The sequence below is a fragment of the Periplaneta americana genome, chromosome 11, assembly GCF_040183065.1.
Source record: "Periplaneta americana isolate PAMFEO1 chromosome 11, P.americana_PAMFEO1_priV1, whole genome shotgun sequence".
Classification (NCBI taxonomy): domain Eukaryota; kingdom Metazoa; phylum Arthropoda; class Insecta; order Blattodea; family Blattidae; genus Periplaneta; species Periplaneta americana.
Window position 1 is genome coordinate 179,501,973 of NC_091127.1, and position 27,403 is coordinate 179,529,375.

General features: G+C 35.5%; 1 protein-coding gene across 2 annotated transcripts in view; it reads right to left on the reverse strand.

Moving 5' to 3' along the window:
* Positions 1 to 27,103, reverse strand: part of LOC138709655 (fatty-acid amide hydrolase 2-B-like) — a 69,337-nt gene extending 42,234 nt beyond the window's left edge. The window contains exons 1-2 of one of the 2 annotated variants that reach the window (XM_069840588.1): positions 26,809 to 27,102; positions 8,737 to 8,925 (exon numbers count right to left, since the gene is read on the reverse strand). In XM_069840588.1, the coding sequence (XP_069696689.1) occupies positions 8,737 to 8,925 (189 nt within the window). In that variant the 5' untranslated portion in view covers positions 26,809 to 27,102. Of the gene's footprint in view, positions 1 to 8,736; positions 8,926 to 26,808 lie in introns of both variants that reach the window. The other variant, XM_069840589.1, reaches the window with a different exon arrangement.
* Positions 27,104 to 27,403: the final 300 nt, after the last annotated feature.

Genomic DNA, 27,403 nt, shown 5'->3' on the forward strand with positions numbered 1-27,403 from the left:
GATAAGATGTCAGAAGGTCTGTGTATTGCAAATAATCATATGGCGAAAAATGTTGACTTTCATCTGTCTTATTATCCTACAGTTGATAAACAGTGTCTTACATGTAAGTAGATTACTTTTTGTTTATAATCCGATACTTCCAGTGCTTCTGCTACTCACGTCGCAATATTCTTAACATTAATAGTGATATTTTTTCCATGAATCTACAGTGCATTCGGAGCTCAGCCGAACTGGAATAAGACTAGAACCTTAGGTCAGGTCACCAGTCCACAGCCCATAGAAAGTCTTATGAGAGCTTTGTATTGTACCCACTTCTAAAAATATATGGTTATTAGTTTTATATTAGAATGACAAATAATAGGCTACATGTCAAGCAGTGTATTCTACGGAATGGTCTGGCTGAGCTACGAAAGCACTGTATAATATAGCTCACTACTTCAAGCAATTGTAAATGTATAATTTCACCACAGAGTTTGCTTTGCACTGGTGACAAGTGTAAGGCTTCACTTTTGTAGATAATCTGTACAAGTTTCATAAAATTAATCAACTCCACTTCTGAAAGAAGATGCAGCACATTCAGATATTTTATCCCTTCTAAGGATATCTTTCACATGTAGAGAGATAAAATGTTCAGCCTTCCTTGTATTATTTCATATGTTTCTTGTAGTACTGCTAACACCTCTAATTATACTGTTCTTGCTTCACTCAGTGAGCCATTAAATAAATTTAGAAATATTCTGAGAGACAGGGGGACGGAGAGAGGGGGATATGAAGGGAGAAAGGAGTAGCTGGGGAGAGAGGGAGGAGGAAGAGTGGGGGACGGAGAGGTGAGAGAGGGAGGGAATGAGGGGGAGGGGAGAGTAGAGCGAGAGAAGACATTGATACCATAATCATTTTGTGACTATTAAGGATGTAACAAATGTGTACGTAGGCATCAAAATACTTTCTCTATACTTCTTACAATAAGTACACATTACAAGCATTTTCTGGTATATGAACGTGACAGTTTTAAGTTCTGGTAAAAAGAAGTCAAACTGAAATATAAACAGTAAATTCATAAATATTCTTCCTTCAAGAATCAGAACAGGCTTCTCTAATCTTCTTTAAATTGAAATATTAATGGAAGATTGAGTAAGCAGCTTAGGGAGGAAAGCTGGAATGAATGAGTATGCAAATAGCAAAGCCACCATAACTTATACATTGAACAGAGTTTTATTCATGCTGAACAAAATTACTTCTAATAAAAACTAATTATAATTTCGTTTTTAAGGTATCAAATTATTGTTCTCATAATAAATAATATTTAAGACAGAAACTTCTACAACAGTATAATACAATATGAAAGCTGCCTGTCAGAAATAGAAGGTTTAAGTTATTATACATTCATTACCACATGCAATAATCTATTATTCATTTATATGTAGATTAACATTCACATATGTATGAATTGTGGTGTATTATTTTTTGCACTACATCTATTTTTATTCTCATGCTTTTATAACAAAGGCATGCATATTTTAAAATAAATTAATAATAAAAAAATTACCACCACAGAATTAGAACCTTGATGATGACAGCCAGAAAAAAGAACATACAAACAACTTTCAGAAATATTTTGTAATACATTTCAGCTTTTTACACATATAACACACATAAATGCACTCGAAACGCAGATTATGTTTTATACCAGTAATCATATAGATTTGTGTATGTATACAATATGTGTGTTTTTATATATAGAGTTACGTGATAAGTTTTAACTATCACATCTCCATAATGGGAAGCATGCATAAAGTGGATTCTTTTAATTGGAAACACATGATTTCATAATATTCACAAGGAAACTTGGAAAAAAAAATCTCTTTATTATCAAAATGCTAGTTGTGATAAAACTGCAGAATGTCACATGAGTCGAAAACTTCATTTCATTGGTGTGACATCACAGCATATATTATTTCGGTAACATTTATCTGATTCAGACGAGGTGGAACTTTTCTGTACTTCCTATTTACATTCCTCTACTAGAAATTTATTATGACATGTATTCCTGGTGAAAATATGCATATAAAGAAATGATGTAGCTGATGTTTTGTTCAGTACAAAAACACATTTTCATCACTTGTGCTCAAGGCACACTTTCCATTTCATAATACATTTGCCACTTTCGCAATTGCATACTTAACTTAATACTTTATACCAGTCCAAAGTAATATCAATACACTTGAAATATATAATCATACCCTTTCTCTTCCATTACACAGCCTACCTGATATTTCCATGATGAAACGCTGTTGCCTTAATCAGACCTAATTTGCAGTCTAAAATGTAAGATAGTAGTTCATATTTTATCTGTTTCAGGCATCGTCTGTAAAAGAGCCTCTATCAAGATGTAATAATTAAAGCACACGCATTTGGAAGACATCGAGATCCAACAGATAACACTCCTCATAACATTCCAAGGATTTTAAAATCATTAATTCCTCAGATGATATATTATAAAAACAAAATTCTTAGAACCTATTTGAGAAATATAAAACTTCCGTTTTCTTTTTTCCACACTACGCAGATAAAGAAGAAATTATTACTTTGAAACATGTTATAATGGTAAATGTGGAGGAAAATCACGGGATATCAGATCTTAACCAGGATTAATTTTATCATATTTACTGAGAGACCAACAATACTTTGTAATGGACATTATTGTCAAGATAATCACTGTTATCACTGGAGAAAGCAACTAAGTACAGCATTCTCTAATTTTTTCTGTGTATTTCCATCTGAAATCGTATCATAACTAATGTTCTATTTCTTGCTTCAAATCCAAAGCAGTTTGGCTTTGAGAAACTTCTTCACATCAGCGTTCAGGTAGGGTTGGCAGATGTCCTGATATGGTGGAACGTTCCCGATTTTCAGAAAATTTTTCCCGTGTCCCGCTCATATTCGTTGTGGGATGCAGAATGTGCCACTTTTGAAGATATTATCCATTCCCATGTGGAATTGAAATTCGCAGACAATGCTGCATAAATGCACTATGCACCATGTTCAGACATGCAGATTTAAGAGAATACTCTATCATTTTAATTTTGTATTTTGATGTTTATATGTTAATCTAAATGTTACTTAAAAATGTATTTTTTATAGACCCTATTAAATTGTCACATTAACTGACACAATATTGTAAATTATAAGAAATGTAATGTAAATACTGTATTCTACATCTTGATTACACAACTTTTAACACTATGTCACTTCGGATAAATATTCATTAAAATGTTGGAAAAGTATTTAATTATCTTATACATACATAGGCTACTCTGTATTGATACACTATTATTAAGTCGCTTGTATATCAGCTGCAGTAAAATGTCCCTCTTTCATATTTTTAAAATCTGGCAACCCTAAGTTCAGGCCCAATAAACCCCCCTAAGGTTAAATATCGTGATATGCTCCAACAAAATCTTGAATTTTGTTACAAAACATATTAGGCATTACGACAGTAGTTTAACAAATAATTTTTGTTCAACAGTTTTCAGTTTAGAGACTATTAAATATATTTCCATGTCCTTTAATCATAGCACTCATAATAAATGCGTTTTTTTCTCTCTGGAAATAAGTATAACAATTGAGACATACCATGCATATGTATGAGTACTTGTGTCACTTAATTTAATGTGCTGCCCATGATTCAGGTAAAACATATTGTATAACTTTTTTTTTTTACTTTAATTTTTTCACATACAGTATACATATTTTTGCTGATGATATGGTGTTGTTAGCAGAAGAAGAGACGATACTAAGAGATATGCTACTGGAGCTAAATGACTGCTGTGAGCAGTATGAGATGAAGATAAATGCAAATAAGACGAAGACCATGCATGGTTGTCGCAAGAAAAAAAAAAAAGATAAACTTGCGAATGCTAAATGACGCAGAAAAGCAAGTGAACAGCTTCAAATACTTGGTATGTACTATAAGCAGTAACATGAGCTGCATCCAGGAAGTCAAAAGGAGGATATCAATGGCAAAGGAAGCTTTTAATAGAAAAAGGAGCATCTTTTGCAGACCTCTGGAAAAAGAATTAAGAGACTAGAGAATTGCTTTGTGTGGAGTGTAGCATTGTAAGGTGAGAAATATGGACATTACGACGAAATGAAGAGAAACGAATAGAAGCATTTTAAATGTGGATATGGAGAAGAATGGAGCATGTGAAGTGGACAGACAGAATAAGAAATGAAGTTGTGTTGGAAAGAGTGGGTGAAGAAAGAATTATGCCGAAACTGATCAGAAAGAGAAAAAGAATTGGTTGGGTCACTGGCTGAGAAGAAACTGCCTACTGAAGGATGCACTGAAAGGAATGGTGAACGGGAGAAGAGTTCAGGGCAGAAGAAGATATCAGATGATAGACGACATTAAGATATGGGGATCATATGCGGAGACTAAGAGAAAGGCAGAAAATAGGAAATATTGGAGAATGCTGGGTTTGCAGTGAAAGACCTGCCCATGGACAGAACAGTTATGTATGTATGTATGTATGTATGTATGTATGTATGTATGTATGTATGTATGTTTACATATTATACAATATAATATGAAAATGTATAATACGTTTAATCTTCATCTTACGATGTTTGGGTGACGTATATACGTCTGTTGATGTGACATATTAATGAATTATTTAATTCATTAATACGTTTAAAATTTAAATTTGTCCAGCAATAATGTACGGATATGTCCACCTCACAGTTACCTGTCTGCGCTATATAGACAACAAAAATATATTCACTCTTTCGTCTGTTATGTCAGAATTCAGTTTTGCTTCATAACTAATCATTTTATTAAGTAAGAGGGAGTTACGGGAGCTACTAAATAGGGAGTTTTATGCAATCATCACAAATATAATTTTTCGTGAGCTGAAGAGCTTTGATTATAACTGTTAATACGTTTCACTAAACTGCAATTGTTACTGAAATGATAACTAAATCATTTAAAATTATGTTATATTAATAGTTCAGTCAGAAAATGTACCCTTACCACATACCCAAACATCTTTTTACGTTTAACTTCGAAAAAAAATGTATTACGAAGTATCATCTCTTATCATTACCAAATGGATTTAATGTAATAAAAATTATTAAATTCATGTCCTTTCTTACAGGACGAACAGAAGTGACACTGTTAACTTATGCAGGAGAAATACATAGGGATATAATCTGGCAAAAATAATAATTATTACTAGTTTCGACGATAATTCAAATTCAATGATATGAAATAGTGAACAATGGTTAGTAGAAACAACTAAAGCTGTCGATTGACTAACAATTTTGATCAATTAACTGGATGTCTCATTTCAGCAAGATGGCGCCAAGTGTCATACTGCTCACGAAACAGTTGACCTATTGAGGAGAAGTTCAGAGGCTTCATCATTTGTGGGATCCATACCACAGTATAAAATGCCACTACTCTTCTTAAATCAGAACACATACCAAAACATAACTTTAGATTCCTTTATTGGTCAAGAAAATGCTTGTCAGGTTGTAAAAGAAATAAAAAAAAAATGAATTGGTGGCAATCATCAAGAAACCATACTGGTCTTATTATGAGCCTTTCACTTATGTAAAAAAAACGAACACTATCATTGTTAGTCACCTAGGAACCATAAGGACCTTGGAATATACTGTGGCAACCGTGCTGGAAGATTCTAGTTGCCTTGGGAGTGCGTGCACGTATCCAGCGCAACACAGGGCGAGAGGGAGGTATGGGAACAGGAGCTCGAGCTTCTGTGGATGCTGAGGCGCAGTGCGGAGCAAGGTAGAGTTACAAGCCTGGCGCGGAGTGGAGGGGACTGACGTAAGGAAATATCTGAAGGCCGAGTGTTGTGGAGGCCCAGAAAGTTCACGAGGCAGAACAATCGAGAACGTGTGATTTAATAAATAAAAGCGCGAGCAGCCTTCGGCGTGAGTTAGTTTAGTTTGTCAGCTGTGAGAGAGATAGCTAGTCTTCAAGCCTTGGAGCGAGGTGAACCCGAGTTCGACGTGCAGTGAACTTGAGTAGGTCCACAACTGTGGCAGCGTCCAGGCAAGTGCGGCATATCCGGAAGTCTTGGGTTCGAAGTGCAGTGAACTTTATCTGAAAGTCTTGGGTTCGAAGTGCAGTGAACTGCATCTGGAAGGCTTGGGTTCGATGTGCCGTGAACTTGAGTGAGTGAGCAAGAAGAACTAGTCAAGGCGAACAAAGTGTGAAGTGAGAACTGACAGTTCTGTTTTGTACATAGTGCTTTGTGAACATTAGTTGAAATTAGGAATACATTGTTGTTCTTCTCAATAATACACGTGAACTGTCATTGTCGTTCGGTGGAGTGCATTAACGACTACTGTGTTGCTGTGTTGTGTGGTATACCCATTGTTGACGGATGTGTGATTAAAGTTAGAAATAAAAAAACACGTTATTGTTGAATGAAAGTTACAATACTTATATGCCTTTATGAGGTCCAAGAAATTATGCAGGGTTCTAAAAGAAAGTTTATCAAAGTTATTAATAAATTATATAAAAACGAAGCATATAATTCAAGGAAATGTAAGTGGAGATACAGAATAATAACATCAATAGTAGGTTTCAGTATGACTTTTGACATATCCAATATAGTTACTGTCCACACCTGTGGAGTAATGGTTAGAGCGTCTGACTGCAAAACTAGATGGCTCGGTTCGAATCCCGGATGGGGCAAGTTACCTGATTACGGGATTTTCCCTCAACCCAATATGAGCAAATGCTGGGTAACTATTGGTGCTGGAACCTTGGACTCATTTCACTGGCATTATTACCTTTATTTCATTCAGACACTAAATAATCTGAGATGTTGATACAGCATCGTAAAATAATCCACTAAATTAAAATAAAATAAAAAAATATACCTATTCCTGTCCCTTCTCCCCCATATCTATATCTTCGTGGTCCTTAAATAGGTCATCATCTATGAGTCTGGACGATATTCAATGGCAAATCTTTTTCTTATAGCTTCGTTTCTCTCTATCATTAAGTTCACCCCACAATGTGTGTACCGGTAACTACAAAAAATCGCATTATAATCTTCTTAAATTCTATGCAGTTTTATTTTACTTCATAAAACTGGATATTAATTATATGTATGTATAACTATTAATATGGCAGCCGTGTAACTCAGTTGTTAAGAAACTTGGTGTGGACTACAGTAGAAGGTCTCGAGTTTATTCCATGTGATGGTAGGATTTCTCTTGTTGCCAAACCTTCCAGAATAGCCCCAGAGTTCACTCAGCCTCTTGCCAAATTAAAAATCGAGTTTTTTATGGAGTAAAAGGTGGTCAGAGTGTGGTGCTGACTGTATCACCTCATTCTCGCGCCAAGATCATGAAAGACTGGAACTCCACTTCCATGCCCCCATTGCATCTTCATGGCACGTGAAAGGATACTAATATTATCGTGTAAATATGAAGATTTTAGAAAAATATGCTTCCTTGATATTTATCTGTATTTAGCTAATTATAAAATGGATATCTATCAACAATAAATAATTTTGGTTTTCACCTTCAGTAACATGTTACAATAATTAACCTATTACTTCTTTACAAATTGCTTTTAGATAACATGGAGGTTTATTGCCACCCTAACATAAGCCTACTACTATCAGTTCCTATCCTGAGCAAGATTAATCCAGTCTCTACATCATACCCCATCTCCTTCAAATCCATTTTAATATTATCCTCCCATCTACATTCCAGTCTCTCCAAAGGTCTTTTTCCCTCAGGTCTTCCAGCTAACACTCTATATGCATTTCTGGATTCACCCATATGTGCTACATGCCCTCTCATTTCAAACATCTGACTTTAATATTCCTAATTATGTTAGATGACGAATACAATGCATGCAATTCTGCATTATGTAACTTTCTCCATTCTTCTGTAACTTCATCCCTCTTAGCCCCAAATATTTTCCTAAGCACCTTATTCTCGAACACTCTTAACCTTTGTTCCTCAAAGTGGGAGTCCAAGTTTATAATCATACAGAACAACCGGTAATACTGTATAACTAACTGTTTTATAAATTCTAAATTTCAGTTTTTCTTTTTAAAGCAGAATGGATGACAAAAGCTTTTCAAACTAATAATAATAGGCATTTCCCATATTTATTCTGCATTTAATTTAGTACTCTCGAGTGTAATTTATATTTGTTACTGTTGCTCCATTGTATTTGAATTTTTCCTCTTCTTCAAAAGATAAATGTCCTATTTTTATATTTCTATTTCGTACTATGTTCTAGCCACGAGACATAATCACATACTACTTTGTTTTTTTTGAAATTTTCAATTAACCTATATTCACCAAAAAGTTACGAGATCCAGACAGTTTTGACACTACTTCAAACACAAAGTTACAACAATTTTAATCAACTACTCTTCACATTACAGTGACCACAATATTCCAACACACACTTACACACAAAGACTGGCAGACAAGCAGGCAGGCAACCAAGTAGGAAAAAAGACAACATATATTACAGCGAAAATAGTCAAAAGATGTTAAGGAGATCTCAAAACGTGTAATTTTGGAAGTTCGAAAATAGAATTTTTTCACGAAGCACAATGAAGATGATGCAAAAAAAAAAAAAAGAAGAAGAAGAAGACACTCTGGATGTAGACTACAGCATTAGATAAGAATACTGTTTCTTTCGAATTTAAAATCAATTATGAAATAATTTTAACGTACCTTGCGAGTCCTTATTTTGTGAGCAAGAGCAGATGCACTATCAAGCAACAGTAGATTCTCAATGGCCGGCATCTTCTCTCCTGAACCATGATACACCAACCAAAATAAAGCATATGAAACTACTTCTACAAGTCGGAAAGTTAGGCGCTGACATATTATTTTAAACTCTTTTGTCCAACTTGATGACATCTGAAATTTAATTACATGCCAAATTATTTTACGCGAAAAATTAAACATAAATAACAATTCGACAGAGTTAATGGCTTGTCAAGGAGTAATATAAGGCCGGGAAGTTTTATACACTTTTAGCTGTACAAATAGGCAACTATTAGCTCTTTATCCTTATTGGTACAAAAAAGTCCGCTAGTATATTTTACATGGAGTTCTTAAGGGTTTTCTTGCTGTATTTACAATTGAGGATCTAACATTCTAAATGTGCTAAGTGCCAAAAATAACTTTCTGAGATATTGATGAAAAACACACACACTGGGCAAAGCATGTTGAGAAACCTACAACACTGTCCTTTGGTGCATGAATGAGTCACTTATAGTTGAGCTACGACAAAGACAATTTAGTATGATATTCTCATATGGTTGTTGCTTCATTAGATTGAATAAAATGAAATTTGAAAAATTGGCAGGAACTTAGCACATTTAGAATGTTTGGTCTTTAATTGTCTTCCAGCTTTCTAGTTTACACAGTTTATGTGAGGGTGGCACTGAACCTCTGGGTTCTCTAAAATCCATAAGTAATTGAGAGGTAGTGATTGCGAAGACCTATAGCCTGTCCTAACTTAATGCCATCTTCACCTTCTTGTCTTACACCCTGTTTTAAACAAACAAGGCTCTGGCAACCGATTACCAGCAGAATAACTATAAAATCTCATGTAGAGGAAATGCTACATAGGCGAACTCCACCAATTAAACCCTTCTGGGTTAGCAGCCCATCATATTGTGTGTGTGTGTGTGTGTGTGTGTATATATATATCTGTGTGTATACAGGGTGTTTCAGAAATACTTTGACAAACCTTAGGGGCATGTTCCTCACAACAAAACAAGAAAAATAGTTCATATAAACATATGTCCGAAAATCCTTAGTTTTTTAGTTATTAATGAAAAAACATAAAACATCTGTTAGATATTGTCAGCTTAGTAGCAAGTGTTGCAACTTTAATCAATTCAGAAACTCATAACAATGAAAGTGGAAACAAGAGGAGAACATTTTGAACATTTGTTATGAGTTTCTGAATTGATCAAAGTTGCAATACTTGCTGCCAAGCTGACAATATCTAAGAGATGTTTCATAATGTTCTTTCATTAATAATTAATAAGTAAGGATTTTCAGAAATACGTTTATATGAACTTTCTTTCTTGTTTTGGTGTGAGGAACATGCCCCCAAGGTTTATCAAAGTATTTCTGAAACACCCTGTATACCGTATAATTTACAACACATTCTTCTTGCAGTTTTCAAGTGAGTTTCAGAATGAGTTCCAACAACAAACCAAATAGAGTGAATTTAAATAACTCAATTATGTGTTATCTTGTGTATCTGAGCTCCGTCTCTGATGATATTATATAGTGTCCTATATCTGGGACTTAAAATATTCCAGCGTCTCATTTTTTTTTAGGAGACAGTACATAATAGGAAATTGTATGATACAACTAGGCAAAAATTCAGACGTAAATATCCTAATAGGCCAGAGTCCTTTAGATATACAATATTAGAGTTATGTGATAGACTCAATAAAACAAGTTCGAGTTACAGAAAAAGAAGACAAGAGCAGTGTTCTTACAGAGGAAAAAATCTGTGAAATTCTAGCAGTCTTGAAACGTAATACTCACAAGTCTCTGAGACATTTAGCAAAGAAAATCAGGGGCATAACTACAGAGTGGTTGGACTGGCAAATATCCAGGGGCTGACCTGTCATTATTGTTGTTGTTGTTATTATTATTATTATTATTATTATTATTATTATTATTATTATTATTATTATCATCATCATCATCATTATATGTTTTTAGTTGTTACCAGAGCATTCTTAACGTTAAATACCTGTATTAACTTATATTAAATACATGGCATTCATTTCTGTGTATACAGCATACTGATAAGTCTGAAAATCAAAACAAATTTCGAAGAAGTAAGGTAAAAAGATTTTAGGTTTGATACAGAGAATGAATATTGTAAGTCTAAACGCTCCTTTCATAAAGGCAAATGAAAGTTTTTCATAGAAACGTTATTATACAATTTCAAAATCAGAATTATAAATCGAACGAATTTGGTTACATTATGCATCCTTAAGAACGCTGGCTTTTTGGAGAGAGAACTTAAATTACAGCACAAAGCATTTGGATAGACGATTATTGTGGTTGGAGGCAATAAATGAAGCAATAAATACCAGTATTCGTCAAAAGCACACTTGGATTCCTATCTTGTATATGAGCAGTGGTCAGTGGTATTTACATGGTACGCTGGATAAGAAAATTGAAACAATTATAAAGAAACGTAAGTTATTTTGTCACCATGTATTACACAGACTTCTTAATATTATGCTCTTGCAATATGCACTGTACCCTTTCGAAAAAACAGACCAAAGATAGGTAGGCTTAGTGAGGAAAGTGGTAGTGGAAATTTCATTAGCATTACAGAATTCCCTAACTAAATATGATCCAGTTTTACAGGAAGTAATCAATAAACCTAAAGGGCAGATTAAATATGAGTTCCAGTGTACCCACAGAATGAACTTATTAAACTATTTCTTTTAAAGGAGGAGAGCAAAATAATGACGAAATAAAAGAGATCCCTCTATTCTATTATAATGAATAGGCCTATCACCCAAGATACAGTATATCTAAGAAAGATCAGCTAAGCGAAATCTATCGTTACTGTGTGATTCAAACAGATGAGAACTGATATCAAAGACTCTTTTCTTGGGTTTCATGTAGTGGAGGGCCAATCTAACTATATTAAATCTAATGAAATCATAAAAGAAGTATAAAGACAACGGTTTTCTCTGAAGAAATGTCATTAGCAGGGATACGATGGAGTCAGCAACGTAAGAAGTGTTTACAATAGTACAAAAAAAAAAAAACAACAAAAGAGAACAAAAAAAATATTGACAGGCCAGGAAGTATGATGTAGATTTTGCTTTGAAACCGACATTTCGACACATTCATAAGGCTCTTTGTAAGAAAATTCTGTTGCGCTCAAGTCTGATGAAAAAAATGAAGCTGAAGCTCTGAACAAGCACACTGAAAATTATAACTTTGTTTGCTTGGTGATTTTTCAATTCAAAATGCTGCAATCAACATTGTGTCCAATGCACTTCAATCCAATATGGATTTATCAATTTATCAAAAACAGTAGAACTTTTACAGAAGTGCTATGAAGAACTGAAAAATGATCCAAATAACTTTAAGAATTGAAAGAGACGCAAGCCTAATAGCAAATAGCATTCCATTCAGCCCGAAATTCATTCTCGATATAGGAAAATGCAACATCACTATGATGAACTCTTTCAAGATGAACGGTTAAGAGATGCTGAAAGTTTCGAGCAGACGTGTTTTTTCACATGTTGAATGTGATTACAAGTCAAATGCAATGTCATTTCAATGGTCTGAGTGAAGCGATATCAAACTTTAGTATATTGGAATCTAAGTCTCTACAAAATTTAAAGGACATAATCTTCTGTATAAGGCTAAGAAGTTGGCAGATACGTACTTACTTACTTACTTACTGGCTTTTAAGGAACCCGGAGGTTCATTGCCGCCCTCACATAAGCCCGCCATTGGTCCCTATCCTGAGCAAGATTAATCCATTCTCTATCATCATATCCCACCTACCTCAAATCCATTTTTATATTATCTTCCCAACTACGTCTCGGCCTCCCTAAAGGTCTTTTTCTCTCCGGCCTCCCAACTAACACTCCATATGCATTTCTGGATTCACCCATACGTGCTACATGCCCTGCCCATCTCAAACGTCTGGATTTAATGTTCCTAATTATGTCAGGTGAAGAATACAATGCATGCACTTCTGTGTTGTGTACCTTTCTCCATTCTCCTGTAACTTCATCCCTTTTAGCCCCAAATATTTTCCTAAGCACCTTATTCTCAAACACCCTTAACCTAAGTTCCTCTCTCAAAGTGAGAGTCCAAGTTTCACAACCATACAGAAGAACCGGTAATATAACTGTTTTATAAATTCTAACTTTCAGATTTTTCGACAGCAGACTGGATGATAAAAGTTTCTCAACCGAATAATTACAGGCATTTCCCATATTTATTCTGTGCTTAATTTCTTCCCGAGTATCATTTATATTTGTTACTGTTGCTCCCAGATATTTGAACTTCTCCAGCTCTTCAAAAGATAAATTTCGAATTTTTATATTTCCATTTCGTACAATATTCTCGTCACGAGACATAATCATATACTTTGTCTTTTCGGGATTTACTTCCAAACCTATCTTGGCAGATACGTACAGCAAAGATATTTCTTCAGTGAGAAATTTTAACTAGCTTCCCTTCTTACAGTGAAAAATTACTTCCTTTTATCCAGTTTTTCGGAAGTTTGTACAGCTTTGATGTTGTTTCTGCCCATTCCTGCTACAACTGCCAGTGCAAAGTGATCATGTCTCAAACTTAAAATAATCAAAAGCTATCTGAGAATCACCATGGGTCAGGAAGTATTGAAAATATCAGCAGTTCTATCCATCAAGCAGTCCGTGGCTAGGAAACTGGACTTCAAAGAAGTAATAGATAACTTTATCAAAACGAAAGTCAGAAGGAACGAGTTTTAAGGTATGCAAAATGTTATACGTAACAGTACATTTATGAAATTATTTAGAAATAAGTTCTGAATATTTATTTTGTATATAAGTTGTATTTAGAATTAGGTCTATGTACTGGTATTTCTAATGTGTGGGTATAGAAATTACAAAGATATTATAAAACATGTAAAAATGTCACTCTATAGAACTCAAAAGTAGTAGAGGGCTAACATTTTTCCAGAAGCCTCCAAGCTTCTATGTATGCCACTGCAGAAGACAGGAATCTATAGCATCTGTGGCAACAAAATTATTTAAACTGAAATTGTACAGAATTCCAGTATTCATAAATTACACCTTCAAGATTACAGTCGTAGGCATTTGTAATTGAATGTTAGAAGAAGTAAATAATGAAGAAACTGATCCCAAATCGATTTTATTTTCTGATGAGGTGTGATTTCATATGCATGCCCACACATAACAGAATGACATATTATATTGGTCATCAGACAAACCAGATTTGTGAAGAGGGCTGCACTGTATGATACAAAAATAAGAATGTGGTGTGCCATCAATGGCTATAGAATTATTGGTCCATTTTTCTATGAAGAAACCAGGATGTGATTAACGGGGGAGATGGGGGAGATTTCCCCCCTCCTGTTGGAACATTATCCCCCTCTTATAAATTCATATTAACATCCCTGCCAGGGATAACTTCTATCCCCTCTCATAAAATATAATTGTTTTAAGAGAAGTATACTTTATAAAGTACAGTATAAAGCATGCAAAGAAAATAATATTGATGTATTATCATCACCAGCAAGCTGACAACAATCAATAACTTAGAAATTACATATTCCCCCCCCCCCATCAGAAATCTTAAATCGCACCCTGGGAGAAACAATCAACAGTGCGAGGTACATCTGTCACATTTTGCGACCTGTAAGTAATAGTTAATGTATGCATAACATATCTCGATGTATTTTCAACACAACACCACAGATAATATTGGAAACGAATCCATGACCGATGTGTACTGGATTTGGAGGCGGAATTATAAGCAGAAATTTCTAGCCCACTATTCCCCAAACCTCACACCTTGTGATTTTTTATCTCTGAAGAATATTCGAACATAAAGTGTATAAAACGAATCCCCATACACTAGATGAATTGAAAGAAAATATACAAAGAGCAAATGGTCCAATACAATAGAAGAACTGATATGTGTGAATGAAAATTTTATTTCTTGAGAGAGTGTTATTGATTTGTAAGAGAAAGTGGACATCAAATACAGCATCTTCTGTGAACAGTGTGAGTACCAAATGCTGTTATGTCGTATACAGCGTGAAAGTGAAATAATCTTCCTGACTGAAAGGGACAACAGGGTACACTTAAATGAATAGAAAACCTATATTATGTTTCGTGATTAAATGCACAGTTAATCAGAAATTTAAGTTTGAAGTTTCAGCAATCCGGCAACATCACTGCTTGTTCTCGTGATACAGATGTAAGAGGTCAACAAACTCGGTCTGTCTCACTCGGTGAGCCGCTCTCTGGCTCGATGTTGCAATCTGTTCACATCATGCAGTGACTTGAAATTAGTGGTTCTTTTAATTAAATTTACACGCAAATCGTTCATGCTATTGTAATATGCCGGAGGGATAAATGATTCTTTCTTAGATTTTCTATCGATATGAACAAAAATCACGATCCTGTTCGCAATAGTTACCAAATAAGAGGGTGTTAAACATTTAAGAAAAAACATTTTTTTTCTTTTTGAAAGAAAAAACTATGAACTTTCCACCAATATACTACAGTTCTTTGTTACAACATGAGCTATTCACTCTGAAAACATGCAAAGCTATTTCACTTCCTCCCTGTATACCCATGTTTTAATCCAGATAACTCCTCACAGCATAGTTCAGGAAGTAGGTGTTTGCCTGCTAATCCAGAGATATTCTCGAGCATGGGTTTAATTCCTGCTTGGACTGATTACCAGATTGGGGTTTTTCTGAAGTTTTCCCAACTGTAACGCGAATATCTGGTAGTCTATGGCGAATCTTAGGCCTCATCTTACCAAATACCACCTCGTTATCACCAATTCCATTGATGCTAAATAGTCTAGTAGTTGATACAGCGTCGTTAAATAAGTAAAAAAAAATTAACTCTTGAGAACACGCATTCTCATTTAACAGTAGAGACCTGGCTTCCTATCCAGAACATGGCCAACCAATATCCCAATCAAGCAGAATAAATGCCCGTAATTTTTACTGGACCAACCATACCTCTCCAAAGATTGATGGCAGCAGAGTAGGATTATTAGCTCCAGTGTTGAAAGGCTAATCATGTCTACTTTGGGAAAGGAACAACTTATTTCTCACACAATTATATAGATCTAATTTGAAGACCACCGATTATCACAAGAAAATGGACACTAAAATTCAATTCAAATTATTTCTTAGTGTTACACAATGCTCCCTGTTATAAATTAATACACGAGACAAATCTTCAACACACATTACAAAATAATGAAATCATAATAAAAAATTGGAGTTTAGAGTGGGTCATGAAACTAGTAAGTTTGTGTTCAATGGTGATATTACTATTTAAGTGCTTATAACTACATCCAACAAAGTTCTTCTTCTTAAACTTTATTTGTATTATTGACAGCTGAAGAAAGTGTGGAAATATTAGGAACATTTGTTTTACTCAAATAATATTATATTTAATAAGTTAAATACTAACAATTTGGTTATCTGAAACAGATAGTGTTTTGTTTTTTATCATAAAATAAAAGAAGGCATTGTTGCATAGCCTTCAATATGCAATCACATCAACAAGACGAAGGCCAATTATCCTTCCCAAATCAAGGCCCTCCAGTTAACTCTTCTACATCACGTTCCTTGATACAGCCTTCAAAATTAGTCACAAAACGACAATATCAAGAAATAACTGAAAATAATTCTTCTAATTCTGATGAAAGTTTTTTCACACCAAATAAAAAACAAACAATTTCAGCTTCTAAAATAAATTCTAAATATGTAGTCGATCTAACTACCGTCCACAACAAGTTCTCCCCTCTCGAGGAGATGGATGATGAAATTGATAATGTGACTCCAGCATCAACACAAGAATCAACCTCTACTAGGCCTACTCCCAAAATCAGAGTACCACCAATATTTCTTCACGAAGTAAATAATTACCAGCAGATAATATGCGACATAGATTCCATTATTTCCAATGAGTATTCAACACAACAACAGAACAAAGTCTTAAAAATTAATACTACTACTGCTGCTGACTTTCGTTTGGTTACAAAATTCTTAGAAGAATCACAGCTCACTTATCATACTTTTCGTAATCCAGATACCAAGAGACTGGAAGTCGTTTTACGCAATGTTCCTCATTCTCTAACAGATAATGATGTTATCTTGGAGCTTAAATCCCTCAACCTGCCTGTTATTAAAGTTACCAGGCTTTTCTATAGAGACAGACAACCTATGCCGCTCTGAGCAGTGGAATTAGACAACAATGAACAGGGTAAGAAGATTTTTGATATAAAACAAATTCAATATGCTCTCATTAGAGTAGAGTATCGCCGAAAACCTCGAAACATTCCTCAGTGCACAAGATGTCAGCGTTATGGTCACACTAAAAACTTTTGCCATCTCACACCACGCTGTGTGAAGTGTCCTCAAAATCATCACTTTTCTGAATGCACTAAACCTAAAGAAGCCGAACCAACATGTATAAACTCTGGAGGAGCACACTCAGCAAATTTTAAGGGTTGTAGTTATTATCTTGGCTTAAAAAAAAAGTCTGATTCAAATCCTCCACAGCAAAACCTCTCAACATCACCGCCAACCTTAAATTTGCAAAATTTTCCTAATCTTACAGCAAATTCTCCTTCTGCCTCGCCATCTACACCTTCTTGGCCACACTCAGTACCTATTAAAACAAATGTTACCAATACTTCAATTCAAGATACCTCTCCTGCTACAGATGTTATTGGAAACTTAATTCAATTAGTGATAACTTCCCTGAAACCACACCTACCTGTGATTAAAACTTTCCTCCTCCAACTTGTCACAGGCCTTCTCAATAATGAACAGTAATGTCAATAAAACGTTCTCTGAACTGGTTATTTTAAACTGGAACGCAAATGGAATCAAAGCTAAGCGAGGAGCTTTCTTAGAATTTCTCTCTCGACACAATGTAGCTGTAGCGTGTGTTACTGAGACTCATCTTATTCACCCAGAGAAGTTTACAGTTCCTGGTTACAATATTTATAGAACTGATCGTGTTGCTCCCGAAGGCTCTGGTGGTGTGGCAATTATAATTAGGAAAAATATACAGCATCACTCAATACTTCTGCCAGAACTGAACTGTTTAGAAGCCTGTGCTATTAAGATAACTTCACATAACCTTCCACAGTTTACTATAATTTCAGCATATAAACCACCAAAAGTACGTTTGAATTCTCAAGATGTTAATCTTTTTTCTAATACTACACCAACAATACTTTTAGGAGACTTAAATAGTAAACATCAAATATGGGGATGTCGTGTAAATAACCTAACAGAAGACGATTACTAACTATCTCAGAGGAAAACTCTATTAATATCGATGCGCCTTTGGAACCCATATTCTATCGACCTAACATATTACCAGATATACTGGACATAGCTTTGCACAAATATATTCAGAACACCTCAAACATGCGTGTATTACATGAATTAGACTCCGATCATTGTCCTGTTCTGATTTCATTTGGCGACAACGCTATGCTTCGCCCTCCTCCCAATCGACTTATTGAGGGTACTATAAACTGGAACAACTTTCAACTAAACCTAGACGATGTTTTGCAGCCAACCAATAACTTGAAAACAATCACCGATGCTGATGCAGCAGTTCGTACTTTCATTGATGCTATTACTTCATCTATTCGAGCAGCAACGGTTCCGACAAGACGGGTACATAGAAAATCTTATCACGAAACCCTTCCCTCAAAAATAAAAGGCTTATAAAGGAAAAACATCAAACCCGTTGATTGTGGCAAAAACATAGAGAACCATGGCAGCATCACCGCCTAAATCAACTAACCAGAGAGGTAAAAAAATTGTTGGACGAACACCGATTCATATCTTATCAACGCCATCTAGCCACTTTATCTCCAGAAGATTCCTCCCTTTGGAAAGAGACAAAGCCAAACCCAATAAAGAATAAAGAATTCAACGAAGAAATAGAACATTTTCCGAATAATTATCCTTCAGCACCATTGCCTGTAAACTTCACCTCGCCAAATGAGATCCACTCAATAATTCAGAAACTTCCAACAAAGAAATCTCCTGGATACAATCTCATCCCAAACTTTGTATTGAAGTATCTTACTCGTAAAGCTCTAGCAAACTTAGCTTCATTATTCAATGCTCTACTTCGTCTGGAATATTTCCCTGATACTTGGAAACATGCAGTAATAATTGTAATTCATAAACCTGGAAAACCTGCTTCAAATCCAACAAGTTACCGTCCCATAAGTCTTTTATCAACTATATCCAAAGTCTTTGAAAAGGTTTTGCTGAAACGCTTGGATATGTTTCTACTTCAAGCAACCATCCTACCTCCATATCAGTTTGGCTTTCGTCGAAATCATTCTACCAACCATCAAGTGCTTCGTATCACTGAACAAATTGCACAGGGCTTTGAAAACAAAGAACAGACTGCAGTTGCATTTCTTGACTTCACTCAAGCATTTGATCGAGTTTGGCATAAAGGTCTTCGGTACAAATTACACAAGTCCGGCGTTCCAGACTACCTATGCAACATAATGACTAGTTTCTTGTCAAATCGCACATTCTCAGTCAGAGTGGATTGTACTCACTCCTCTGTTAGACCCATCAGTGCTGGCGTTCCACAAGGCTCTATCTTAGGTCCGATATTATTCAATGTATATACCTCGGACATTCCTGCAACACCAACTGCACAAATTGCTATGTATGCAGACGATACAGCTATTTATGCAATCCATCGCAACATTAACATAGTCTCAAATCACCTTCAGGAAGCCTTAAACATCATATGCCCTTGGATTGAAAATTGGCGCATCGCACTGAACTACAATAAATGCAAAGCAATGATATTTACTTTGTGTAGTCCTACTAATCCTCCATGCATAAATCTTTCAACCAACGTGATACCGTGGAAACCAAAGGATGAAGCTATAAAATATCTTGGAGTGCACTTAGATCGCCGTCTATCATGGAAACATCACATCAACAACAAACTTAAATTGGCCTACTCAAGACTCACTAAATTATATCCGCTCCTCAACAAGAAATCATCTCTAAAGCTACAAAATTGCATGCTACTTTACACATCTCTATTACGACCTCTACTGCTTTATGCCTGTCCTGTCTGGGGAGGAGCTGCAATAAGTGAAATTAAACACATCCAGTCATTTCAAAATAAAGTCCTACGAATTTCACTCAATTCTCCTTGGTTTGTCTGTAACAGCCAACTACACAGAGAAACTGGTATTGACACAATCAAACAGTTTATTCATTCACAAGCTAAGAAGTTCTATAACAACCTAGAAAATGTTCCAGGCGCCATCCATTACTCTCTCGGAAAGAAGTCCACATTTCCCACCAGAATCAAGAGCCGACTTCGAATGGACCTCATATTATAATCAAAATTTATCATCACACCAACCTATGTAAACAATTATTTATTAACAATTATTTTTGTTCATTGAGGAGCCTAATCTAGGCTGCCCTCAATTCAGTGTCATATATTGTATTTATATTTTTTTAGGAATGATCTGTATAGCGCTAAATGCGCTGATCGATCAATAAATTGTTTAAAAAAATAATAATAATAAGAAACGAAACTTTACCTCATCTCAGGGAAAAGCAAAGGAAGGAAGAAGGAAAATATAGATATAACCCTTCACTTGTTTCACATCTTAAAGTTTCAATGCTGGTGTAAATAGATGAAATGAATTGAAACTGATAAAGGAGCATAAAGTAAAATATATTAACTACATAATCGACAGAAACCTTAAGGAAATGGATACACTCTCCTAAGGCTTCATCACTCAAACCTACATTCTATTGAATTTGGACAGATATGAAGAAGTGGGTTGGCAGCAATAATACCACATTTAAATTAACAAACATCGAACACCTGTGTTACAAGATATTCGAAGAAATGAGAGTGAAGAAACTGCAGAACATGTGCTGGCATGTGGGCGATATTGAGAAACAGATCTATACTTTCTGCAATTGTAATTCACTTACAATGTATTTAACGAGAACAAATGCATAATACAAATATGACATTCTGCACGAGATTTTATTGAAAATTAAACAAAAACATATTGTTACGCAAAAAAAAAAAACAAAAAACAAAAAAAATCTCACATTATCTAAGAACATGGCTACGAGAAAGATTGTCATGGTCTAGTCATGGCCATCTTGACAATCGCCTAATATAAATACATGTTCAAAGTTCTAAAAAAAAACAAAGGAAATGTTATATTAAACTCATGTTAAACATGCATTTATAATATAAACTCGTTGAATGTTGGCTATGTTATGACTAAGAATGTGACGTCGCGGAATAGCCTGTCTTTCTTGTTAGCCACGACCTAAGAAATATAAGTGCAATAAGTATTTGAACACTTGAGTTTCACTTCTCTTATGCCAGGCCACTCGAAAAGTAATGACAACATAGTTACTAGATCTAGACTCCGGCCGTGAAAGCCTACACTACAAGATTAAACATAGTTACTGTTTCACACTATTATTTAGATTATTTTTTTGGTATTACACATTTCAAATAAATAATATATTGCCAAATCCTTGGAAGACAGCAGACTGTATCTGCAGCATATTTCTGGATCTCTATCTCACTGATCGATCTCAAGCTCTTTGGATGTCAAATCTTGATTGAAAGCGAAAGCCTTGTCTCCACCCTTCTCGCAATAGTTCGTTATGGTTGGACTTTTCTCTCACAAGCTTCTTGTAATGCCATGAAGCACTGGTTGCATGTTTTTCCTCTCACAACTTGTATTTTTATGAAGCATCTTTGTTCAAACCTACTGAACATTTTTTGGGCGGTATTGCTTAATACAAATCAGAAACAGTCCCTGTAGTCACAAAATATGGTTACTTCAAAACTTTCAATACTCCACATTTATGCAATAATCGCTCCTTTATTGCATATTAAAAGATGCCGATGCTCACCGCTAGGAGTGCTGATTTACAGTATTGTTGCCATTACTTATTGATTGCCCTAGTATCTCATTTTCGTGGCTGATTTTACACATTCAGTACTTAGTAGGTTAATCTTTTTATTTTATAATCGCATCAAGTCTTCTGGGCATTGACTGCACCACAGTGATGAAGTCAGGGAAGAATTTCCCCCAGATTTCAGGATGTCCCCTCTCCCCCCGCCCCCACGGAGATTTCAGACTTTTTTCAAACTAAAAAAAGGTCATTTACACAATACTAATATGACTTTTCAGTAACTAAAATAAATTCTGTTATGTAGATATTTTTAAGTAGTTGTTTCCTTGAAGGCTGATGATTTTCTAATGTAGGGCAGGCATGGACAGACACATGGAATGAACATTTTGTACCTTGACAACTTTGTTTCGAAAGAGACGTGTTTCTCTTGTGCCATTTGCTGTAGATGATACCGTGGTGATGTTCATTGACAGGTTTTCCAAGAATGTTGATAACGTGAAATTATATTGTGCCTATGTCATCGTAATTAAAGTCACAAAGCACAATGGCATATATAAATATCAGACTGACCACCGGACTGATTGGTTTAAACAATTAAACCGTCTGAATATTCAGTCTTGATGTTACAGTTAAGAAGGCCAGTGTACTCTGTGTTTATTGCGTAGTTTTCAGTGCTCGTTTTAGTAAATATAGGTTTAATAATTATGTTTATTAAAACAGATACAGCATACACAGTAACTATAAATATTTCAGTGTACGATGGCAAAACAACAGACATTGCTTACTTTTCTTAAAAAAAATGTATTGAGGAGACAATCGAAAGTGCTCTGTTACATTTAATGAAGAAAATTCTCAATTGGCTAGTGAAATCTGTGAACTGGTAATTTCATCTGTGTTACCTTTATCTAGTGCTGTTGGAGGGGAGTCAATGAATAAAACGGTTGGACACAAAATCAAATACCAAAAACGATGAGAAACTAAATATGTTTGGTTGTATTTCGATCATACTTGGGGGAGTGTATTTTTTAAACTGTGCAAAATGCATTTAAGAAAATAACCCCTAACCTCTTCAAAAGCAGGAGAGGTATTCATGTCAGTGTCCTTTAAAAACTTTATAAAAGCTACTGTAAGTTAGGGAAAATTGGAAAAACATTCACAATCAAAAAAGCATGGCAAAGCTGTCTCAACGAAAAATGCCAGATAACAGGGTTTCAAACAGGGTTCAACACAATGAAGGCCAAAAGAATAGAGATAGACTAGCTTTATCTTCATTAGTTAAGATTGTGTACTTTTAAACTATAGAACAGATATAGGCCATTCGGTATATCGTGAAACCATCCCGTGTCTAAGGGGAAAGAAGTGGACTGGGAAGCTTCCCTCCCTCGCTACACTTCCACTTACAGGTAGCTAGCTCGCTTACCTCCAAGGTTCTTACTATAAGCTACGGCGCACACAAGCATATGGTTTCATGAGATAACGAATGACCTATATCCACACTACAAAATATGAACCTTTAGTCTTACAACAAATTAGTTTCATGTTTGTTTGCAGCGAATTCTAGCAGTAGTGTAAGTGGAGTTCGAGCTCGGATTTCAGAAATAAAACAATGAGAAATTTCTTAGCTACTGTATCACTAATTTTAGAAACAACTTCCCAATGCTTAAGCAGGCTTCACACACTGTCAAAGACATTTATAAACTTTTTCATTGTTCTCCTAAAAGTAAACAAATTTTACATGAAATTTTAAAATCTTCAGAAGAAACCATTCTAAACATACCTGAAGCTGTGGATTAGCAATTACTGTATTGTGCAATGGAACGGAGAAAAATTCTCTCTGGTGCCGGGATTTGAAACCGGGTTTTCAGCTCTACGTGCTGATGCTTTATTCACTAAGCCACACTGGATACCCACCCCAATCCATTACTCTTTCACAGTATGATGACGCAGAATATCTGCATGGAAATATCATATGTACTTCGGTACATTAAAATAATACACATGATATGCGTAAATCACTTCGTGATTTAAGACGGCGCTTATTCTGTCGGATCCCAGCCAACTAGTCACTCATAACGAGTGCACCTCAGCACATATGTGGACTTCAGTCCTACGTTCATAGACATCTATGACGTAGTGCAGAGGGCGGCCACTAGAGGGAACCCAAGAGTTGGAACTTAAACTGAGACGATTCTGTCTGACGCCGGGGTGGGTATCCGGTGTGGCTTAGTGGATAAAGCATCAGCACGTAGAGTTGAAAACGCGGGTTCAAATCCCGGCGTCGGAGAGAATTTTTCTCTGTTCCATTACTCTTTCATCATGTACAATTTAAGCTTTTGGTATGCCTTGCATATAATCAAAATTGTCTAAGAATGTGCCCTTTTCTGCTGTCCGCATTCCTTTGGTAATGTTATTGTAAAAATTAACCAAAACATGTCAGCAGACTATATAGTCGAAGTCTTCAAGGTACATCTACATTATTATTATTATTGTTATTGTTATTATTATTATTATTATTATTATTATTATTATTATTATTATTATTATTATTTAGGTTATGTTAGCTTAGTCTATAAGATGTCAAGAAAGCCCTCTATCCTGGTAATCTACATGAAGATGAAGAATGCAGGATTTCCAAGTGCTGTGCAAAGGCTGGTAACTTTTTGTTAGTGATGTTGCCAGTACTGGTCAGTGAGAAGCTATTGTAATGGTAGATGTACAAAGGAAGTCACATAACGAAAACTGTGTTTTTTTTATTATTAGGCCTATTTGTCCTCTTTCACTATTTTTGAGTGCTTATTCCATGAATACAAGTTAAATGTGTTCTTCACATTACATCATGTTGTGTGTTTTATGTCCCTACATTTCCTCCTTTCACTAGAAACCACAACATTTTACCTCCATTTCGACGTACTTCTCATTTCAAACGTAATTTACTACATTTTTCAACAATTTTTCTTTCTCCAAATAGGCTGTATCACTATAAAATCCTTACATTTTCAACTCCATCTCCACAAAAAAAAAATCCTTATATATTTGACGGTTCCGCGCCGCGGCATCATGGTCTAAGGCATCCTGCCTAGGACTCGCGTTACGGAATGCGCGCTGGTTCGAGTCCTCATGGGGGAAGAAATTTTCTCATGAAATTTCGGCCAGTGTACGGGACCGGTGCCCACCCAGCATCGTGATGCACTTGGGAAGCTACGATAGGTAGCGAAATCCGGTTGTGAATGCCAGCTATAACGCCTGGGGGGATCATCGTGCTAACCACACGATACCTCCATTCTGGTTGGATGATCGTCCACCTCTGCTTCGGCATGTGGGCGTGAGGTCAGCACCCGGCTGGTCGGTCTAGGCCCTTCACGGGCTGTAGCGCCATGGATTATTATTATTATATATTCGACGATTTTTACTTCCAAAATAACCAGAAGAACCTAGTTTCTCCAAGTTCTGTGATATGACTGCATTAAAACTGTGTAAAATTCCATTTATGTTCAATTTAAAAAGCAGTGTGGCAAAGTATCCTGGAGCAGAAAAATAGTCACTCATCTTAAAAGGTTTTATTTCAGTGCAGCAAAAGTGTGTATTTCAGTTCTAAAGTCAGGTTGGCAATTGTTACATTACAATAATATATTATATGGTAGTATAAAAATATATTTATATCTTAACGTGGTAACGCGATTGTAAAGAAATAATAATGTACCTCATGCACTTCAATCAAATAATGTGGCATACCAGTTATGTTATCTAGGGCTATTACCTATGGACTTGAATCTTGTATCTAACAGTTGTACTGTATATTAATGCTGGAACATCAAAAGCAAACGACAAAATTATCTTATTATAAGTCTCGCAAATCTAAGTGATACATGTGAGGAAAGAGAAAGTTGCAAGCGTGCCTTTATGTTGATCATATGTAAGGTTGAGTCAAGAAAAGGGAACATGGTTATGAAAGGGAGGAGCAATGACACTAAAGAAAAGTATGCTCCGCTGCTTAGAAGTTAGAAGAAGTCGACCTGTGTATGTTATTAAACGAGATGAACAAGAGAGGTGGTTCTCATTGTATACAGTTTAATGATCATTTAAAGACAATTGGGGTTCAAGTGGAAGAAGACAGGGAAAAGTTCAGTGAGAAAGTTTGACCCATCATCAAGTCACAATGTTAGAAAAGAGAACTGAGATCATAATAACAAATTACAATAAATTAAGGACGTACTTAATGATAGTGTAGTGGCAAAAATTTCGACCAATCTTCCATATAGCCCCACACCACACAAGGAACTGACATCTGATTAAGTTTCTTTATTAGATGGGTTAAATTAGAGAATAGTTAATTCACATTAAGCCAAGGTAGTGACAAGGTTAATGGGTTAGTTGAGGGGATTATTTAAGTGATATGAGGCCGAGGAATTGTGGTGAGGGAAGATACCAGTTTCACTAAAATTTCTAATCATAAGCACACACTTTGTAACGTTTTATTAGATTTGGTGTCAAAGCGATTGGCAGATGGGTATCGGTTGGGATCTCCAGCTGGTTGGGAGACGACATACAAGTTGGGGCCATTCTTTGATCTCGACACACAACACACACGGGGCTGGCTGACGTCTGATTTGCGTTTCGTTATGGGGTAGATGGATTACATGATGTTAAGTGACATGAGGCCGAAATATGTGACAAGGTTAGTGGGTTAGTTAAGGGAATAGTTAAGTGACGTGAGACCGATGAATGTGAAAAGGGTTCAATGATATAAGTACGTTTTCTCTCCCGCATGTAGTGTGGGGTGATATCGAAGTTTCATCAAAGTTGGTTACTGAGTCGCTCTTGGCTTGGCATTTCATTTTTTTTTTAATTAAAAAAGTAACATATATTTTTTTTACATTTAAAATTTCAGGGGCCAAAAACATCTGCGATACTTAGGCCTATAATTATTATAACCTCCATTACAGACACGCCCATTAATGTGTCAACAAAATGTCAAGTCATGTTTAATACGGTATAAAAAATTTGCATGCGAAATGTAGGGCAACAAAATTAGAAACAAACAAAAAAGACAAACTTACGCTTCTTTCGTCTATTGACAAGAATTCTATAAATACTGTACGAGTTTATCTTATCGTTGTATGGCAACTGGTATAGTTGTCATGTATTTTTAACTAGTTTATTCGTTGCTTTCACAATAAACATTCCCATAAAATGTGTACTAATATTTTTTATTGAAATTGTAATCAATGGAGGTTAAATATCGAATATCTGACAAATCGAAGACTCTTCAAATCAGCCAAATTTACATCCTAAGCACACGTCACAACACCCACGACTTTCATTGAAACGGCACCCACAATAAAGATAAAATTGTCAAATGTCAGTTGTCATTATTGCCGATGTTCAAGTGCTGCCAACCATTGCGCTAAGAATAATTATGTTGCCCTGGAAGGGTTCAATCTCTTGTTTGTGTGTTGTTTTGAAGTAGGTTATTTTACGACGCTGTATCAACATCTTAGGTTATTTAGCGCCTGAGTGAGATGAAGTGATAATGCCAGTGAAATGAGTCCGGAGTCCAGCACCGGTAGTTACCAAGCATTAGCTCATATTGGATTGAGGAAAAACCCCGAAAAAAACCTCAACCAGATAAGTGTTCGCGTACCTACGACCTAT